This window comes from Falco naumanni, chromosome 1 (assembly GCF_017639655.2).
Source record: "Falco naumanni isolate bFalNau1 chromosome 1, bFalNau1.pat, whole genome shotgun sequence".
Classification (NCBI taxonomy): domain Eukaryota; kingdom Metazoa; phylum Chordata; class Aves; order Falconiformes; family Falconidae; genus Falco; species Falco naumanni.
This window is the reverse complement of record NC_054054.1, coordinates 101,291,559-101,311,223: the sequence shown is the minus strand read 5'-3', so window position 1 is coordinate 101,311,223 and position 19,665 is coordinate 101,291,559. Positions and strand designations below refer to the sequence as shown.

The window sequence follows — 19,665 nt, the reverse complement described above, 5'->3', positions numbered from 1 at the left end:
CCCATCTGAATGAACAGGGAGTGAGGGACCTGCTTTCCAAGTAAAACTCTTCACAGAGCAGAAGTTGTCTCCCTGCCTGTTCACAGCTGAAGTACAGCACAGCAGCATCAGTGCAACAGCAAGATATTTCCTCTTGCTCCTGCAGTACCCAGCACTTTTAAGCCCACTCAGCCAGAAGAGCCCCTGTTTCCCTACAAAATTTAACATGGCCATCCGTATCAATCATTTCCAACCCAAAAATAAATGGCTTGCAGGGAGGATTAAGGTGCCATAGCAGCTCCGAGTCTTGCACTGTACAGCATAAAGAGCATTTCTTATGCAAAGCCTGCAATCAAAAAACACTCCAGAAGACACACAAACAATTACAGGCAGACACGTTCAGAGGAACCACAGGAGTTGCTCAGATAACACTTCCCCAGCTGCCTTTGGAAAGCCTTTGGGATGGCAGGCAAAGCACCTAAGCTTCACCGAGCTGAAGTGGAAGCAGGTTAACCTCAGAGGGAACTAAATGCTTCACTTGGCCATGAGACAAGGCCAATACTCTGATTAGAGCCCAGACTGGCTCCCTGGAGCATCTGTCACAATGTATACCTCCCCCTATTCAAAAGGAAGGCTCCTACATCATAGAAACTCAGTCTAGGCTAGGTCCATCACTAATCCTTTGGTCCTTTTTGGATGGCTTGTTCTCCTTGTTAACTGCCATGGGATCTCATCCCACTTCCCCCTCTGCTACAGAGCAAAGTAGTATCAAGCTCCCCCAGCACCCTCTGGACTACAGGAGGAAGGAGAGAACTCAAGTAGTGCTCCAAGGGGCACCAAACCAGAAACAAAGTCCCATGGAGTTTGCCTTTACCTCAGTATTCTCATTTTCTGATGACCCATGTTCATGATCCGAGTTCTCCTTGCTCTGCTTTCCTGGAGATTTGCACTTTCCTTTCTTGCACTTCCCACTGCAGGGCTTCTTTTCCCCTCTGCAGAGGGCCTGGAGCCGACTGAGGAACTTGGCTTTCCAGGCTTCAAAGTCTGCCTCAATGCTGCCATGCTTGCTCTGGGCCACATTGCAGTCCCCCTCAGCACGTGTCATGATACGGCTGGCACTGAGCATCCACAGCCACCTGTCAATATTTCTTCCAACCTAGGATGAAAATTAGAGGAAAATTAAACAAAGCCCAAGTTAAACAAAGAAGGCAACTACGCAAGCAAGGACCAAGCCTGGAAATAGAGCTAGCAAACTGCACGGGACTGCAGGGCAGGGACTTCCAGACTCCCTCGTACCTGCTGACTCAGAGCACAGACACAAGGCATTCTGAACACCATCACACATCCTCCAGCTCCCATTTGAAAATACCTCTGCTATCACACTGATGTGATAAGAGATGACCTCCAGGAACAAACTTCTTTGTGTGATGCTTGCTGGTCAAAATGGCCACATGCATAACACATTCCACGTGGCCCCAACTATACAAAAATAACAACCTGGTGACAAGTCATGCCATTTATCTGAGTGAGATGAAACTAATTACCAGGCTAAGACACCGTCATATTTCACATCAGAAAATAAAGCTAAAATCCACACAATACAGCAAAGTATTTATGTTCAAGAAAAGCACCCTAAACTAAAAGGCAGCAAGTGAGAGGGGCTACAGTATGGTGCCCTCATGCACTGATAGAAAGCTTTCAAAGCCAGGAAATTAACTCAGTAAGGATTTACCATATGTACTATCATACCTTCCAGATCAATGCAGTGCTTATGAGACTCCTTTCCCATAGAAAAGAGCAGCACAGTTGCTTCAAATCTGCACTGTCCATGCCCTAAACCCAGTCCTTAATCAAGTCCACTGAACAGCTGCAATTCTCACACCAACTACCTGTATCATTTGTAGTATCTGTAGCAGTTAGTAGCATTTAAGAATGCTTCTCTGAAAAGCTAAGCTGAAACCAAAGAAAGGTGCACAGGAGATACTTACTGTGTTGTAATGATCAACATACACTGAGTTTCCCAAGCCAAACACAGCATATCTCAGGCCTTTCAGATATGTTTTCCCAAAGCGGAAGTCATTCACAGCCTCTTCCAACCACTTGCAGAACCACACTGCACTCTCAGTTGGCTGTCCATCTGTGTACGTAGCTACCAAGAACACACAAATGTTCCTGCTGGTTGTCTAATAATATACACAGAACAGAATGGAAAAGATCATTGCATTTTTCTGAACACTTTACATCAGAAGAGAGCCATAACACATCAGCAGATGAAAGCAGTCAAAGGATGAAAGTTCTGCTAAGTGGGTTGGTAGTCTTTGATGTGGGATGCTGCAGGTGGTGCAACAGTGGTGATCTCAGTGGTGCTGAATGGCCATCCTCCCTGCAAAGCCATCCTAAATTAGCCAAGGGAGATCAAGTTGTCTTTTCCCTACTTAACAGGGTCACAGTGGTAAAACAGAACTGGACATCTACCTTTCCCAGCCCAGTCAACAGCTTCTTGAACAGACTCTTGCGGCAATGAAGTCTCCCACAGATTCAAGGATTACTCAGCATTACACCCACAGATTCAAGAATTACACAATATAAATACATCTCACAAGAAGTTCCTAACTTGTAAGTCCACAAAGGCTGCAGAAGTATCACCATCTACTTACTCTGGTTTTGAACCACTCCCCACGTGTACACGGTCAGAGACAGAACAAGGGAACCTGGTGCAGCCACTCTCGCATACCTCACAACTGAGTTACAGAACTAGCTCATATAAAGTTACCGTCTGCATCAAAATATTCTATGTGATCCTTTCCCAGTAATTTTCAAAATTTAAGTATTTTCTGCTGAGGGTTGACAGGCTATACTTGCTTATGTGGAAGGGAAGCAGTTTTCAACACACAGCTTTGGAGGTTTCCAGGATAACAGGAGAGAAATACAACAGGAAGACAGCCTTCACAATCCCAGGAAAAACTTGTATTTTTTAGTCATATTTATGTCATACCCACCTCTTCTGATAAAAAATCATCTGGATCATAATCTCCCATGCTAATGACTTCCACAGGCAAATTAAGGGAAGTAACTGCTTCAGCCAGACCTTTGGCAAATCTCTGAAAAAAAGAAACATACAAAATTTTTAATTACTTCAACCCAACTATCACAAAGGTCAAACAAGACTTATCCCAGCACAGAAAGAACAGTGACACATGACAACTGGACCTACAATTCCCCACATTAAAATAAAAGTATACTGGCTAAAAGCATTTTACATTAACAACTCATGATTTTACACTCACACACAGCAACTTCTTTTTAAGAAAGCACCCAAAATAGCGCTTCCCTCTAAGAAGATCTGCTAGCAAATTAAGAGTATATTGTAAGAGTAAACTTTAAGCTTCATAATCACTGTCTCTACTGCATGCCCCACTTAAGTGAAAATAATATAAAATAACGATTTTCCTACTCCCTTTATCTTTCACATTGGGCAATGACTTTTAATGACCTGATGAACTTCCAGATTTTTTACACAGTGCAGTGTTTTTAAATCAAGCAACATACTTAAACCTCAACAATATTTCAAAACAATCATGTATGTGAAAAAAAGTAACTTATACCTTTGCTGTGCCAGTCTGAGACCCATAGAAAATCTTTACCCCAGCAACATAGACCTCCTTTGCCTGCAGAGCAGCACATCCATTTACTAGTTTGCCTTCTGTTCCTTCAGAAGCAGCAGAATTCCCCTTGGATTTTTCACCCTGTGAAACAAGTGCCATGCCACATTCAATCTCTTTTCAAAATTATGTTAACCCCATTTTCCCAAAAGCATTTACAATTCAAATCCTGTGACCAGATTCTCAGCACCACTAATAGACAACAGTTTCTCTCACACCTAGAGAAACGCACAAGTAACTATTTCTCTGAACTAGGCTATGCCACAATACACCCATCTCACACACCAGGGAGAGAACAGGATCCAGCTGAATCAGAGAACCTCCCATCTCCTGCAGCAGAACTTCACTCACCTGCATGAGGACGTTTTAAAAACCTGAATGGCCTAATCCCACTCCTATCCTAAAATCAGTTCAACCTTGTTATTAACATCACTAGAAATGTGAACGTGAAAACACTGGACATGAGCAGAGCTATGTACTTGAAGTGACAGAGCAACCCAGGCTGACACATTCTCTAAGTAACAAAGTGAGAGGTGTTCAGCTGGTATCTGCTCCAACATCACAGCAACAAGGACATTTAGTTACTCACAAACCTAAAACAATCCAGACTGAGGATTATAACCATCAAATGAACTAAAATGCCATTGAGATTTGCAGGATCCCAGGTGGGCCCACAGTGAAGCGGCACATTTCACTGCACCAGTGGGTACCCTTACCCAGCTACTACTCCCACACACAGACTTTTGGGGTCTTCTCAGACAAAAGTGATTACATGTTCAGTTACCTTCTTTTTGGTTTTGGTGGTGGTGAACTGAATGATGATCCAAATGCTGATCCCAAAACCAACAACAGAATAGATGTAAAATCTGTGCAGCCATAAGGACACTAGGCAAGTATAAAAGTTCCACGTATCCATTGAGACATCCAAATCTAGATTAAATCACAGATTTAACAAGAGCAGATTCCTAAAGTATGAATTCAGAATGAACACACAAAAAATAACCACACAGTAACCACAGCATCATGCCATTAGCTATTATTCCCCAGGCTTCAGAGAAAACAGTTTTTGGCTAAACACAAGACACTACAATTGACTCAGGGAACCTTCACCTCCTCAGATGTGTGAGCCTAGTTTCATCTGACTATCCAAGCTCATGTTTTAGCTTAGATAGGGCAGGGTCTGTTATAAGAAAAGACAGAAAACGCTTGTGCTGTGCAAGAGTCTGAACATAGAAAGTCCTTGTGAAACATCCACTGTATTGCACTGGCCTTAGTCTTGCACAGACCCAAACACATGCAGATCTCTGGAGCTAGAAAGCTCCACCTAAGGGGAAAATCATCTCCACACTTTGCTGCTGAATACAACCCTTGCTTGTACATATTAGACACCACACTGATTGCAATAGCTTTGATCCAGTTTCAAGGCCAGACTGAAACCTGGTGGATTCAAAGTACTTTTTCAGAAGTCTATCATGTGACGGAGGTTTGATTCAGAACAACTGAGATTTTTCAACTCTGTTCAGAACATTCAGGACACACAATGTTGTAGCCAGGAGGCCACGCTTGCACAGTGCCTGTGACTACATAATTCATACAAAACACTCGGGGGTTAAATAAGGCTTGTTGGTGACACTTATTGACTGAGAAACACAGATTATATCCTCCTCCTGTTATTTACAGTCCTCTTGGCTCTTGTTTTTACAGACATCATACAAGAGCACAGAAACAGCATTTACAAAGAGGCCGGAAACTTTTGGTATCTTACTTGTCCCCTAGGCAGTTACAGTATCAGAACAAAAGCTTGAGGGGATGCCCCTCATCCCTCCACCACCAACACAGACACTCCCAAAGAGCTGAGAGCACTTGCCTTTGTTAGCAGCCCCCTTGCTGCCAGGCAACACAAGCAGCACATCCCTCAAGGGGGACTCTAGAAACCTGCAGCAGCCCAGGTACCCTGCTCCACCTCACCCTCTGTACTTGACACCCCACAACTACCCCACAGCACCCCCCCACGCCTGACCCCTCCATGGCAGATGCCCCTTGTTCCTCACCCTTGCACCCCAACACCCACCCCATTTCATTCCTCCAGGGTACTCACCCCCACCCGCATAAGTGCCCTCCTGTAGGACCCCTCATGAAGGCCTCCCCCCCACCCCCAGTACCCTCATAGTTACTGCCACCCACACTGTTCTCACGGTTACTGTCCCCCACAGAACCCACACACAGTCACTGCCCCACACCCCCCACTCCCCCCCACAGTCACTGGCCCACACCCCCCCCACTCCCCCCCACAGTCACTGCCCCACACCCCCCACTCCTCCCCAGTCACTGCCCCACTCCCCCCCCCAGTCACTGCCCCACACCCACCACACACACAACCCCTCATGGTTACTATCCCGGTCTCCACAACCCTCACAGTTTACACACAAACACACCGCTTACAACCCCCCCCCCTCCCCAGTTACTACCGTACACACACACACACCCCTCCCCTCACGGTTGCTGCCCCACCACCAGCACCACCACACATCCCTCACGGTTACAGCCCCCGGTTACTACCCCTACGACCCACCCCACACACCCCTCACGGTTACTGCTCCCCCTACACCCCACCACCCGTTCCCTCACGGCTTACTGCCCACACAGACACACATCTTTCCCTCACAGGTACTGCCGCGGCCCGCTACACACCGCCGAGCCCCGCGCCTCAGCCCAAGCGCCACGCCCGCCTCTTCCGGCCCCTCCCCCCCGCGTTTCCTCCCGCAGGGCCTTTGCTGAGCGCGGGGGGGCGGGCCAGGCGCGGTGGCGGCCAATGGGGAGGCAGATTGGCCCGGCCCCGCCCCCCGTCCCCGCGCGCGCCCGCCGGTGGCGCAGGCACAGCCGCCGCCATGTCCATCTTCACCCCCACCAACCAGATCCGCCTCACTAACGTGGCCGTGGTGCGGGCGCGGCGCGGCGGCAAGCGCTTCGAGATCGCCTGCTACCGCAACAAGGTCATGGGATGGCGCAGCGGAGCGTGAGTGAGACCGGCCGACGATGACGGGGTCTGGCCGCCGGGGGCGGCCTGCGGGGGAGGCCCGTGTGGGCGCCCGGTGGCGTGAGGCGGCTTCGTGTGGGGACCCGGGTGTGGCGGGGCGTGGGGGAGGCGGCGGGGCTGAAGAGCCCCGTGGCGACTGGCCTGTGCCGGGGGCGGGAACCCGGATGGGACCCGGCTGTGGCTTGGGGCAGGAGCCGTGCGGGACCCGGCTGTGGAGCAGGGGACACCCGTGTAGAGGGGGGGACCCAGCTGTGGGGAGCGGGGGGAGCCGCGCAGGGGCGGTGACCCTGCCCATCCCCGGCAGTGACGCTTGGGCAATCCTGGTTCCAGGCTCCCCTAATCCAGCCCTTGGCAGCAGGACTTCTTCCTCCTCGCTGAATACTCGTGTGCTCTTTCTTACGTGACTGACTTCACAAGTTTTCGAACTCTCTCCTCATCTTCAGGGAGAAAGATCTCGACGAGGTCCTGCAGACACATACAGTGTTTGTCAACGTTTCCAAAGGCCAGGTGGCGAAGAGGGAAGATCTCGTTCAAGCATTTGGGACAGATGACCAAACAGAAATCTGTAAGATGGTAGGTTTTACACACTTTGCTTTCTCAAAGCGTGGAGAAGACCTGCCAAATCTTTTACAAACAGGTCACATGGGCATGGTAGGTTGGTTTAGCCCTAGAAAGTTCCCACTGAATGCAGTGCTGCTGTAGGCAAAAGTGGTGTTCAATTGGTGAAGCAGTGCGACGGAAGGACTGGTAGCACTGTGCTGTAGTCTTAAACATTATCTGTGCAGCTGGCTGGAAAGAGTTGTGAGCTCTCTGTGTAACGTGCAGCTTCTACGTGCTGAGGTCTGCGGACACAGGAAAAAGGTTAGCCAGCACTAAGCAGTTCCTCATCTAAAATACATTATTAAGGATGCATGGAAAGAAATGGGACAGTTCCTTCTTACTTTGGACACTTCAATGAAATGCTATGTATGAGATATAGATAGATAGATAGATAGATAGATAGATAGATAGATAGATAGATAGATAGATAGATAGATAGATAGATAGATAGATAGATATTTAAAAAAAGGAACAGATCCACTTTCTTAGTCCTCGGCAGGATATAAACCATGGACTTATAGGTGGTGAGAATGTAAGTAAATCTGCGCTTTGTATAGTTGAAATGTCTCTGTGGTGGGTTTTTTGTCTGCAGACTTTACAGTAGTGCCTGCCATAATGGTGTACATTACTAATACAGTTGTTCTTTTGCTCCGCTGTACCATCTAACCAAACCATTGAATCAATTGTTAAATTTAACAGAGTTACTAAAGTTTTCATTCTGTGCTCAAATCTGTATATTTATTAACTAATGTCTTCCTTTTTACTGTACAGATTTTATCCAAAGGGGAGCTGCAAGTATCGGACAAAGAACGACAGACACAGCTGGAGCAGATGTTTAGAGACATTGCAACTATTGTGGCTGACAAGTGTGTGAATCCTGAAACAAAGAGGCCATACACAGTGATCCTGATCGAAAGAGCCATGAAGGATATTCACTACTCCGTCAAGCCGCACAGGAGCACAAAGCAGCAGGTTGGTTTTCTCGCGACATGAGCTGCTGCTTAGAGGTGGCTCTTCAAGCCTGATTTCTCCCTGCACAGCCACGGAGGGGTGAGCAGAGCACTGCGGTCTGAAGCCTGCAGAGCGGTTACTCAGCTGGCTGGCAGCTGCATGCTGGGTACAAGCAGCTTCTGAAACTCACGCAGTTTGTTTTCTAGCAATGCGGAGAAGGGAGAAAGAAAGAAACCAATTAAAGCAGCAACAGTGGTATATCTGGAACAGAAGGAAGTTTTATCGTTTATTTTAATTGAGGCCGTGAATCAGGCTTTGCATCTGAGCCACGTGGGTTTCTGTTGTTTTGCAGTATGGCTGCTATTGAACGTGATTTTGGACAGGCTTGTTAAGTATTTGAAGTGGTCACAAACAGCCAGACCTCTGCCTTTTCTTGCTGCTCTACCAAGGGAGTGTAAACCATACTCCCTGCAGCAGGGTGACAATGATCAGTGCTGAGAACTGTGTCTGGAGCTAATGCAAAGGATTTGAGATTTTGGTCTGTGCGAGGGTTTGTAAGCATGTGTGTCAGGGCTCTTTCCTCTTCATGTCATGACAGGCACTGGAAGTGATCAGACAGTTAAAGGAAACCATGCAGATCGAACGTGCTCACATGAGGCTGCGATTTATCCTTCCAGCAAAGGAGGGGAAGAAACTGAGAGAGAAGCTCAAGCCCCTGATTAAAGTTATTGAGAGTGAAGATTTCCACGAACAGCTGGAAATTGTGAGTAATAAAGCAGTCCTTGGGTGTCATACTTGATTTGACTACACTTGTACCTTTGACTAGTTGATGAATGAATATGTGGAAGATGTTGAGATAAACTGCAGGTTTACCAGGGGTTCTAAATCAGGTGTGCTTTGTGGTTTTAATGTCACCTAATCCTAGTGAGGTCAGCGTGCAAGTAGCCTTTATTGTACAGAGGTTGCTGCTTCAAGCTGCGGAGGAGCAGTGTTACTCCTCTTAGCAGTGATTATCCTACAGCACAGATAAATTTCTCTGCATGTATGGAATGTTACTCTTCATTTGGTGGGTCAGGCCTGTATTTGACAGCAGTTAATTAGGTTTTGAAGAAATAGTCTGTGGCAAAGCAGAACTTGGTATTAGCCAGAATCTCTCCGAGACCAGATTAGAATCTAGCAATCCCAGCTGTCAAAAGACATGCCCAGCATGGGTAAATGGAACTGCAGAGCCTCTGTGGAAAGATTATTTGATAGAAATTGCTTATCAATTCTGCAAAGTCCTTCTTAGTCACAAAAGCATTTTTATTTTTAATGAAAATTAATGTGAGACTTTGAAAAGGGTCTAATGACAATCAAATACTATGGCTTGACATTTCAGGTGTGCCTTATTGACCCAGGCTGCTTCAGAGAGATTGATGAGTTGATACGGAGTGAGACAAAAGGGAAAGGAACCCTGGAAGTGCTGAGTCTGAAAGACGTGGAGGAAGGAGACGAAAAGCTTGAATAATGAAAGCCTTCCCACAGCAGTTCTACTTGCAACAGCATTCTACGAAATGACTGGCGATAGACATGCTTTTCTGTTCGGCCTTCGTGGTTTTTCCGTTCTCTTGCTGCCAGATATTTCCTGACACTAGTCCTTTCAGATTTTTCCATGCAGTGTGGGGTTTTTTATCCTTCCACACCTGCTTGGTTTACAAATGTGTTTGACTGCTGGAACGTTTTATGTCAGAGTTGCACTAATGAGGCCTGAGTTAAGATGTGGTAGAGAAGTGACTCTTGCTTTGGTTTCCTTTAAGGGTTGCTGTTGAAGAGTGTTGGGCTGATACGGTGCCCGTTGTTGCTACCGGGAGCTGTCAGTGCCGAGCGACAGGTTGCATAGATTGCTGAGGGGTGAGTTTGTCTGTGAGGAGAGGAACCTTCAGAAGAGAGCTGCGTATTCACTTCTCAGCACGTGCAAAGCATGGATCGTGCCTAAAAATCTGTGAGCAGCACGATCACTGACTTGGGCTTCTACAATTGGCTGCTTGATAATTAAACCACCATTCTTAAAGATTTCCTTTGACTGGATAGAAGAGTACTTGCTGACTTATTAAAAACCTTCTCTTCCATATAACTTCTTTGTGACATGTATTTAGCTACCTTAAGAAAAATCAATTATCACCTGTTTCTATATTAGAGATACAGAAAGACATAAAATCATTTTTGTGAATGGTATAGGAAGTGCCTCCGGCCACGGCAATGCTTTCTGTAGGCCGAAGGGCTGGCCTGTGCTTGTGAGCTGTTCATTCCACGGTGTCGGTGAGAATCTCCGACAGGCATGGGTGGCCTCTGCCCGTCGAGCTGGACAGGCTTTTGTTGGGCCGCCGTTCCCCAGCAGGAGCGGTTTGGTTGTGCCCCGTTTTAGTGCGACACAGAGCAATCCTGGCAGCTGTCCTTTCTCCTCTCGCTGTTTATGCTGCTTTCTAATACCTGCCCAGCATTTCCAGGCAGCTCCAGATTCCATGAGATCTTGTCTCAGCTGTGTTCAACAAATGCTTTTTAGTGGAGCTGGTGTGTTTCAAAGAAGAGGGGAAGAGAGCACAGCAAGTGGAGGAGGAGAGACAGAAAATGCAAACCACCAGGCAAAGCCCCTGTGCTTGGGTGACCGAAAGCTCAGCCAGCAGGGATTTATGGAGCCTCCAGCGTGACGTACCCCTTCCCATGCTAACAGCAGGCAGCAGGTCAGGAGCTGCAGGCTAGCCAACGCCTCGATGTCTCTCCCAGGCGAGTGCTGTGTTCATGATTGGCTGTTCACTCTTAGTGCGCCCGACTACCTGCTACATGAGAACTGAAGGGAGCTCTGGCTTGTGCTGCTGACGTGACCTTTTCCTTTGTAGCATGAACAGCATGGGAAGTCTCCAGAATTTAGGCAGGGACGGCTGAAGACAACTGAAAGCGGAGAGGTTTGACGTGTGAGGTGCAGGGGGCCTGTGGGACTAGACCCTTACTCAAAGGCTTCCTCCTGGAAGCTGGTTTCTGCAGGCGCCTGTTGACACGAGCTTGTACAAGCCTGGCTCACGTTTCTTGAGCAATATTTTGGAAGACTCGTCCACTCGAGAGTCTGAGCTTTGCTGAGGGCCACTGAAATGGACATCCTTGAGGCATTTTAGCCGTTCTTCTAAAAAGTTCTCTCTAGCTACCCCCCGGTAAGCTGCCATGCTGTTTAAATGCTGCCTAGGACAGTGTAGTGGCATAATGACTCTATTTGCCACGTGGGCCCCGCCTCAGCGTGGAGATCTCTACGTGCATGGACAGACTGGCCAGGTTCCTTGTGGGCACAAAGCCCTCACTGCTTGTCTTTCAAAGGGCCATCTCTTTATGCACATTTTTATGAAGCACAGAAGATGGTAATGTCTGTGTGTAGCCTGTCACGGGCCATTGGCATTAACATGCAATCCATCAGTCTGCAAATGAGGTGCTGAGTAAGAGCCTGGGATGATCCTGTGTCGGTAACACTGGATTTCAGAATCCTCTAATTTCTTTGTTTCCTATGTTCAGCAGCTAGAGCACCATAGGACGGCTGCACATGAAAGATCTCGAGTTACAGAAACTTCATCAGAGCCGATTTACAAGCTTGGTGCTAGGAAGGCAGTTTCCCTCTATAAGGAGTCTTTTTCTGCAAATCAAAGATTGAGGGTTATCCTCCTCTCTGGTAGAGGGAGCTTGGTTTTATTTCTCAACGAATAAATGTACATGCTTGCATTCCTCGCCGTGTCCGTAGCTGAGCCAGAATGCGCGGGAAGGACAAGACCAAAGCCCAGTCTCAGCAGCTGGTCTGTTCTTGCCCGGTGCCACGGGAGCAGAACTCCCTGCGTAGCTGTTCCGTGTTGCCGAAGGCACGAGGCGAGGCAGGAACGGGCTCCTGGTGCCATGCGAAACCAGCCGGCAGCTGCCAGAGAGCGCGGGGGGCTGTTGGGGTCCATGTGCCCACGTGTTTTCCCTGCAAGTGTCCTGGCCCCGTGTCTGGTGGGGCTTGGAGGGGTCCCCCAGCTGGGCAGGCTGCAACTGCTGCAGCCACGGTGCTGGGACCGCGCTGCCCGCCCTGCCTTGGGCTGCCTCAGTAACTGGTTATTCATTCGCCTGTGGCCCGCAGAAGCGGAGAGGAGGGGGCCGTGGGTGGCGATGGCTGAGCAGGAGGCGCTGGCCGAGCAGGAGGTGTGTGCCATGCGGCACTGGGAGGTGCCACCGTGACAGTTCCGCCAGTGCAGGGAGTGAGCTCAGCTCTGTGATGTCACAGCCCGTGTCACAGCCCGTGTCACAGCCTGCCAACGTCCTAACAGCCCGGCAACGTCTCCACCGGGCAGTAGAGCCCCGACGGCTGCCATGTGCGCAGCCAGGCTGGAGGGCCGAGGCAGGAGCAGCGGCACCATGCGGGGCCGCAAGGCAAACCTCAGCCAGCGCGCCCAGGAGCTGTGTGCCACCGTCGCCTTGCAGGGTGCTGCCCCTTGGGCTTCTTGTGGGGACGGCCTGGGGCGGGCGGGTGGCTCTCGGTCCCCGCGTTGTGGACGGCCTGGGGCGGGCGGGTGGCTCTCGGTCCCCTCGTTGTGGACGGCCTGGGGCGGGCGGGTGGCTCTCGGTCCCCTCGTTGTGGACGGCCTGGGGCGGGCGGGTGGCTCTCGGTCCCCTCGTTGTGGACGGCCTGGGGCGGGCGGGTGGCTCTCGGTCCCCTCGTTGTGGACGGCCTGGGGCGGGTGGGTGGCTCTCGGTCCCCTCGTTGTGGACGGCCTGGGGCGGGCGGGTGGCTCTCGGTCCCCTCGTTGTGGACGGCCTGGGGCGGGCGGGTGGCTCTCGGTCCCCACGTTGTGGACGGCCTGGGGCGGGCGGGTGGCTCTCGGTCCCCGCGTTGTCCTGCACGGTACTAACAGCGCCTTTGTGTCCCCCAGAGCAAGGCAGGAAGTTTTGCGTGCAGCCGCGTGAGGAAAAGTGCAGTGGGACCGGAGTGCGGCTCCCCCGCCTGCGTGAGGCTGTGCAGGAGGACGTCCGTGCCCGGGGCCATAGCCAACAGGTACCGTCGGGTCCCTCCTGCTCTGCCCCTGCCTGGCGCTGGCCCTGTCGGGAGCGGGCTGCACAGGGCTGCACTAGGCTGGGACTGGCCCCAGGCTGGTGGTGATTGTTCTCTCTGCCCCTCTCGTGCCCGCAGCACAACAGACGCACCGTCTCTGAGACCTGCAGAGCGCCGAAGTCCTTGGGGGCCGCTTTGGCCAACAAGACAGGGCCCAGCGCGCCCGGGCTGCTTGCAGGGGGCTGGGGCTGTGGGAAGGCTCAGAAGGACGGGGTGGGCGGTAGAGTGACCTGGTGCCGGCACAAGGACAGCCCCCCAGGGCTGGTGTGGTGCAACGGGGGGTGTTTGTGTGTGGTCCCACGGGTCCCTTTCCACTGCGGGACCCACCCGTGCAGATCCTCCTTGAGCTCCCTGAGCAGATCTGTTGTCCCGGCAGTGCTCCCGGCTGTCCCAGCCTGTGTGTGCCCAGGGCTGCCCGGGTTCCTGCAGCTCCAGCCGCATCCCTGAGAGAGAGATGCTGGCCCTGCCCTGCCCTGCCCTTCACTGCCTGTCCCGAGGTTACAACCCGGTTATAAGCCCCGCTGCGGTGACAGAGACCCTGGCCCCGCAGAGCTGCCTTTGCCCGGGGGCCTCTTGCAGGGCCAGCGGCGGGCAGGTGCGGGGGGTGGTGGTGCTGCTGCTGCTGCTCTCCGGCACCCCCGCAGCTGGGGCACTGACGGATTCCATTGACGCCCAGCCCTGGGTCTCAGTTAGGCAGCGCCCCTAAGTCCGGTGTCCCCAGCTCCACCCTGGGGGCGGTTTTGCAGGCAGGACCCCCTTGTGCCGCGGGCGCCCAGCAAGCTCTGCCTCCAGCCTGCTGAATGCTCGCATGCCCATCCAGGTGGCCCAGGAGAAGCTCCAGGCTGACATCTATGAACGGGTGAACACCTGCAACATGCTGCTGCACCAGGTGAGGCAGCGGAGACAAGTGCGGGAGGAGCTGCAGAGGCGGCTGCAGCAGCTGCAGGATGCTGCGATGCCTGACAAGCGGCAGCAGGCACAGGCGCAGGTACCTGGGACCCCCTCCTGGGCTGGCAGCACCTGCAGAGGGCTCTAATCCAGCCCCTGCACCCCCCGGCTGGCCTCTGGGCTCGGCATGCGGGGTCACCCCCTGTACCCCCCCACCTCTGCCCCAGGCCATTCGCCAGCTGGAGAAAAACATTGAGAAGATGCTCCTCAAAGTCCACACTGGACAGAAGGTGACCGCCCTGTACCTGGCGGTGCGGGATGTCCTGAGGAAGGTGAGCTCCTCCCCACCGTGCCATCGTGCCACCTGCTCCCCCAGCAGAGACAAGGAGGTGCCCCAGGGGCAACGCTGGTGGGACGCCCCCCTCCCAGATCAAAGAGGTCCTCCTGCTCCCCTCCATCTGCTGTCACAGCACGGGGGACCCCTGGGGCTCACTGGGGTGACGTGCTGTGGCTCCCTGTGTCCCAGGAGCTGGCCCACCTGCCTCCGCACCTGGACCTCCTGTGCAAGATGGCCAAGCTGTATGGTAGGGAGCTCCAGGACATGGATCTCATGGCCTTGGAGGCCTGCAAAGCCGCTGACAGAGCCAAGGTGAGATGGCCAGGGGCACCTCGGGGCCCTTTTCCACCCTCCAGAGCCCACCGACGGCACCATGTGCCCCGGAGCTGCTGAGTGTGCCTTCAACCAAGAGCAAAAGAGCCAGAGCTGGGCTTGCCCACAGCGCCCCGATGGCTCCATAGCTCCTCCCGGGTGTCGCTCTTGGGCCGGGCTGCCCTGGGGCTGGGGACAGCCTGCCCGAAGCCCCAGCTACGGCGAAGGCAGCACGCTCCACCCGCCAGCCCTCCTTGCCCACTATCCTTCCCAGCCTGTCTACTTGGTGGGGGGACTGGTCATTGCTGACCCTGGCCATCCCACAAGTTCAGCTGGCTGCCAAAGGTCCGTTCCAGCTCTGACAGCCACTTCTCCCTTCTCTGACACGCTCCAGAAGGACGCAAACAGGACGCGCAGCCGGATCCTTGCAGAGAGAGCGCGCATGTACCGCTCCCGGGCCACCCAGGAGGTCTCTGCAGACAGAGGGTGGCAGGAGGAGATGTACCAAAGGCACCTGAGAGCGGTGAGCTGGGGGTCCTGGCACAGGCCAGGCTGTGGGCAGACGGCACGCATCGGTGCCGGGCCCCACACGGGTCGGGGGCCTGCAGGGCCAGCTCCCCCCGGGTGTCAGCAGCGGGGGGGGTGACACTGCACATCCTTGCAGCAGGAGAGGCACGAGCTCACCGTGGACTCCCCGACCCCGGCCTCACAGGACCAGCTCGTGGGTGAGTGCCTGGCGGGGTGCAGGGGGGTGGGACGCGGGCACAGCCGCAGGCATCCTTCCCTGACGCTTCCCTCCCACCCCAGGCACCAGTCTGGAGGCCCTCAGGTCCCAGATGGAGCACGAGGCCAGGGTCACGCAGAAGTTGGAGCAGGCCAAGGCTGCGCTGCAGTGCTCCAGGACCTGGGTAACGTGAACCCCCCCTCTGGTAAAACCCACGGCTGCTCAGGGCCCGGGGAGCTGAGAGCCCTCTGCTTGCCTTGTTGCATTGTGGGCTTCTCTGCCCTCCTCTGCCTCGGGAGACCCCCAGAGGCTGCTCAGGGCCCGGGGAGCTGAGAGCCCTCTGCTTGCCTTGGTGCATTGTGGGCTTCTCTGCCCTCCTCTGCCTCGGGAGACCCCCAGAGGCCCTCTGGGGCGGGCAGGGATGGCACCACTTCTCCGTGACATGAGCTTGCAGCCGTCCACGGTGCACACGGCTCCCCGAGGCCACGGCCTGGGTCCTGTACCCTGCAGGAGCACCGGGGGCTGAGTCCTCGCGCTCTCCCCCGGCCAGGACATACCCGGCAGGCTCCTGGAACAGCAGAAGTCCTCGGCGGACCTGGAGCAGTGCATCAAGGAGGGCGAGGAGAAGAAGCAGGCACTGGCGGAGAGGCTGCACGAGCTGGAGCTGAACCTAGCTAAGCTGAAGTTTCACCCGCCCTCGAACACAAGCAGGTGTGCAGTCGTGTCCACTGGGCCACGGCCCTTGGCGGGGGGGACACGTGTGTGCCAGGCGTCCCGACACAGCAGGGCACCCCTTCCCACGTCCCACTGCAGCCGCCCACCCCTCCTGTGCCGCCAGGTTTTCTGAGCAGGGGGCTCCCCCAGCTCTGGGCCTGGCAGAGCACCCAAAGCTCCCGCTGTGGCGGCAGGAGGACCCCCGCTTCTGGCCTGGCGTGGGAAGTGGTACCAGCAGCGTGGAGCTGGGTTGCAGGCAGCACCTCTGCTCTGCATTGGCAACCTGAGCAGCTTTTGCAACAGCTCTAGGGTGTTCCTGCCCCCCCTGTGCACTTGTATGGATGTGAATGTGCTTGGCTCCAGGGTGCTGGAGGAGGAGCTGCGGCTGAAACTGCAGTGCCAAGAGGCTCGGCTGGAGGACATGCGGGCCCAGATGATGAGGAGCAAGGATGATCTGCTCAAATGTGAAGTCAACATCGACAGCCTTTTCGTCCGCCTGCAGGGCATCACCGTGCCCGGCCAGGTACCCACATGGCGCTGGCGTGAGCTTGGCCCCGGCCACTGCCCGCTGGTGCAGCAGCACGGCGTGGTGACGCTTGGTGCAGCCACTGCCCCCCCCCCGTGGCTTGTTTTCCCCACCAAGGTGGTTGTTCTCTCTCTGACTCCAGGAGGATCCTGTCAAGGCCATGGCGGTGGAGGAGAAGCTGCAGCACTGTGAGCAGAAGCTGCGCTACCTGGTGCAGCAGGTGGCCAGCCTGCCCCACGACTGGCGCAGCCCCAACAAGGACAACAAGGTGCGCGGGGGCTCCACCCCTGCTGTGGCCTTTGGGCACCCGCACGGGGCTTTCCCATACGGCCCATCCCAAGCGTCCTCCCAGCTGGCAGGATGGAGGTGGCGCCAGGGGAGAGCCATGGAGCAGCTCAGCCCCGGTGGCACGGGGCACTGCAGGGTGTGCCCCGCGCGGGGACCTCGAGGTGGGGCAGCCCTTGGCTTGGAACACCCACCTCCCCTTCAGCAAGTAACCCGGAGTGTCTTCCACAGATTTTTGCCAAGGTCCGTAGCATAACAGAGAAAACCACCAGAGATCATCCACAGAACCTGAGGGTTTCCTTGGAGGATGCGGACAGCAGCCAAGGTAGGAGAGCACAGCGAGGACACGTGCCACAGCAACCGTCCCAGCCCCTGCCCATGGGGATTCCTGGGCATCCTTGCCTGTCTTCCACTGTCCCAGCAGAGCCCAACCCACGAGCTGCTTGTCCCAGGTGCTGTGGGACAAGGAGGGAGAGCCTTGGCTTCAAAATCACCTGGTTGTGGCCTCCTCCGGTTGGATGTTCTTGGGGGAGACCACGAGCTTTTGGCAGCTCACTACTGTGTTTTGAACAAAGCGGGAGCTGTACCCACCACCCCCCGGCTCCAGGCCTTTCTGGGAAGCCCCAGCAGTGTTGAAGAGGGGCCACAGCGGTGGCAGCCCCAGGCTCTGCAGGTCCCCCTGGGATGCGGGGCTGGCAGAGCCAGTCGGCAGTGCCTGTGCCTCAGGGCTCCGCACGAGGGCTCTCTGGGATGCCACCAGCCCTGCAAAAGGTGCCGGCTCTGCCCAGGGACACGAGCACACAGAGCCTCCACAGCCCACTCCTCTCCACTCTCTCCTCCAGAGTCCTTGGATTCTGATGACGAATCCTGTGGCCTTGTCCTCACCCGGGAGGGCATCAAGAAGCAGGGGCTGCTCCTCATGAAAAGCAAGAAGCGTGGCAAGAAGTAGCAGTTTCTCCAGCAGACCTTTGCATGCCCCACAGCCACCCGCTGTGCTGGGCATGCCCCAGAGCCACCCGCTGTGCTCTTTGGCCGGCAGCTTTAATAAAGTAGATGTTTTGCGCTCCTCACAGGCCTGTGGTACACCTGGAATGGGGGGGTCGCTTCTGGCACCTGGGACGCCTGGGTGCTGAGCTGGCTTTGGAAGCACCCCCATCCCCGCCGCCCCTCACCCCGTTGCGCTCTCTGCAGAGGTGGGGATGGACCGGGGGGGGGAACCGCTTTCGTGGCCAAAGCAAAGCTGGGGTCAGGGTGGCTCTCTCCCCCTTGCTCCCGTGGGGCAATCACCTTCGCGGGACCTCTGCGGCCCCAGACCACTGTGGGACCTCAAAGGGCTGTTGCCTGTCCAAGGCAGCTCTGGGGAAACGTGGGGCAGGGGCTGAGACCTGTCCAGGCATTGGACCTCAGGGTGGGGGTCTTCATGTGCATGCGTGGGAGCACAAGGGCAGACCCTGCCTTGGGAAGGGAGAGCCAAGTCTGAGCTGGAGCCCCCAGTCTGGGGCTGCCTGACCTGACCTGGCTGGGGACCCTTCCAGCTTCTGCCCTCCCCTGGCCCCCGCACACACGTTGTGCAACTCGTAGTGATAACCCTGACCTCAGAGCACACGTCGGGCGCTACCTCTGGGCTGCGGGGCAGTGCCTGCAGGTAAGGGCTAACCCAGCATGACCCAGGACAGCAGAGGATGCTACAGCGAGCCTGTGGCTCCCGGACAGGATCCCCAGCCCTGCTGACTGCTCACGGACACCCAGCCGTGGGCTCCACGGTGCCTTCGCTGCAAAGGCACTCCTAAAACATGGCTGCAAAGGGATGGTGCTGTTTCCCCAAGTACAGGCAGCACTGACAGGGAGACCCGCGCGGGAGAGTGGCACCTCGTCCCCTTCAGCCGGGGGACATCAACACCAGACCAGGCTTTCACTGTCCTCTCTGCTCGGTCCCTGTACTTCATGCCAACAGCACTTGTAACATCATCCCTAGGGGGAAGGAAGGGCTCTTTCTGCCCAGCCACTAGCAGGCGGGCACATCACGCCAAGTGTTCCTGGTGGGTTTTGTGTGACTACTGGTACGGGGATGATATTGCCAAAATACAGCACAACTTGTGTTTTTCAAAGGAAGCTCCAGCAATAGGTGAACGTGCCAAAGAATGCATCTAATGGAGCTTCCCAGAACTGAGAGCGCGTCTATGGCTGTAGACAGGCTCTTCTGCAATTGAAAACCACGCTCTAATGACACCCATCCATCTCCTGTCCCTGTGCTGTTCCCACATGCCCAGCACACCAGGGGGGCTGTGCTGGGGTCTGGGTCAGGGAGTCCTGCGCTGCGAGCAGCTGCCCAGCCATGCAGCAAAGATCTGAACATACTCTGCCAAGCAGGGAGCCAAGCAGGGAGCGTGGGTGGCCAGCGCTGGGCCACTCTGCCCACGTCCAACGCACCCAGGCTTTGAAGAAACTCAGCTGAAAGAGACGCCATTAGGAAGCAAAACAGCTGCACAGCACCACCCGTCCTGCTGACTGGGCATCTCTGCTCTTGCTGCAGTGGGCCACCAGCTGAT

At 54.5% G+C, this 19,665-nt stretch overlaps 3 protein-coding genes across 6 annotated transcripts in view; 2 read left to right on the top strand and 1 right to left on the bottom strand.

Annotated features, from left to right (window-relative positions):
- The window catches only part of LOC121096740 (S-adenosyl-L-methionine-dependent tRNA 4-demethylwyosine synthase TYW1-like), a 107,279-nt gene extending 100,856 nt beyond the window's left edge, over positions 1-6,423 (bottom strand). The window contains exons 1-6 of one of the 4 annotated variants that reach the window (XM_040613199.1): positions 6,307-6,423; positions 4,426-4,571; positions 3,585-3,725; positions 2,979-3,080; positions 1,968-2,162; positions 854-1,135 (exon numbers count right to left, since the gene is read on the bottom strand). In XM_040613199.1, the coding sequence (XP_040469133.1) occupies positions 854-1,135; positions 1,968-2,162; positions 2,979-3,080; positions 3,585-3,725; positions 4,426-4,557 (852 nt within the window). In that variant the 5' untranslated portion in view covers positions 4,558-4,571; positions 6,307-6,423. Of the gene's footprint in view, positions 1-853; positions 1,136-1,967; positions 2,163-2,978; positions 3,081-3,584; positions 3,726-4,425; positions 4,572-5,508; positions 5,699-6,276 lie in introns of those variants that run through there. The other 3 variants (XM_040613189.1, XM_040613174.1, XM_040613180.1) reach the window with 3 other exon arrangements.
- A 42-nt stretch (positions 6,424-6,465) lies between these two features.
- Positions 6,466-10,342, top strand: SBDS (SBDS ribosome maturation factor). Its single transcript, XM_040613247.1, has 5 exons — positions 6,466-6,657; positions 7,122-7,251; positions 8,050-8,250; positions 8,828-8,992; positions 9,608-10,342. Exons 1-5 carry the CDS (start codon positions 6,530-6,532, stop codon positions 9,734-9,736), a joined length of 753 nt encoding a protein of 250 aa, XP_040469181.1. The 5' UTR covers positions 6,466-6,529; the 3' UTR covers positions 9,737-10,342.
- Positions 10,343-13,929: 3,587 nt separating this feature from the next.
- LOC121084262 (coiled-coil domain-containing protein 183-like) lies at positions 13,930-18,077 on the top strand. Its single transcript, XM_040585613.1, has 10 exons — positions 13,930-14,318; positions 14,446-14,550; positions 14,745-14,945; positions 15,262-15,390; positions 15,532-15,592; positions 15,675-15,775; positions 16,142-16,302; positions 16,669-16,828; positions 16,974-17,099; positions 17,348-18,077. The coding sequence occupies exons 1-10, from the start codon at positions 14,139-14,141 to the stop codon at positions 17,750-17,752; spliced, it is 1,629 nt and encodes a 542-aa protein (XP_040441547.1). The 5' UTR covers positions 13,930-14,138; the 3' UTR covers positions 17,753-18,077.
- The last annotated feature ends 1,588 nt before the right edge of the window (positions 18,078-19,665 follow it).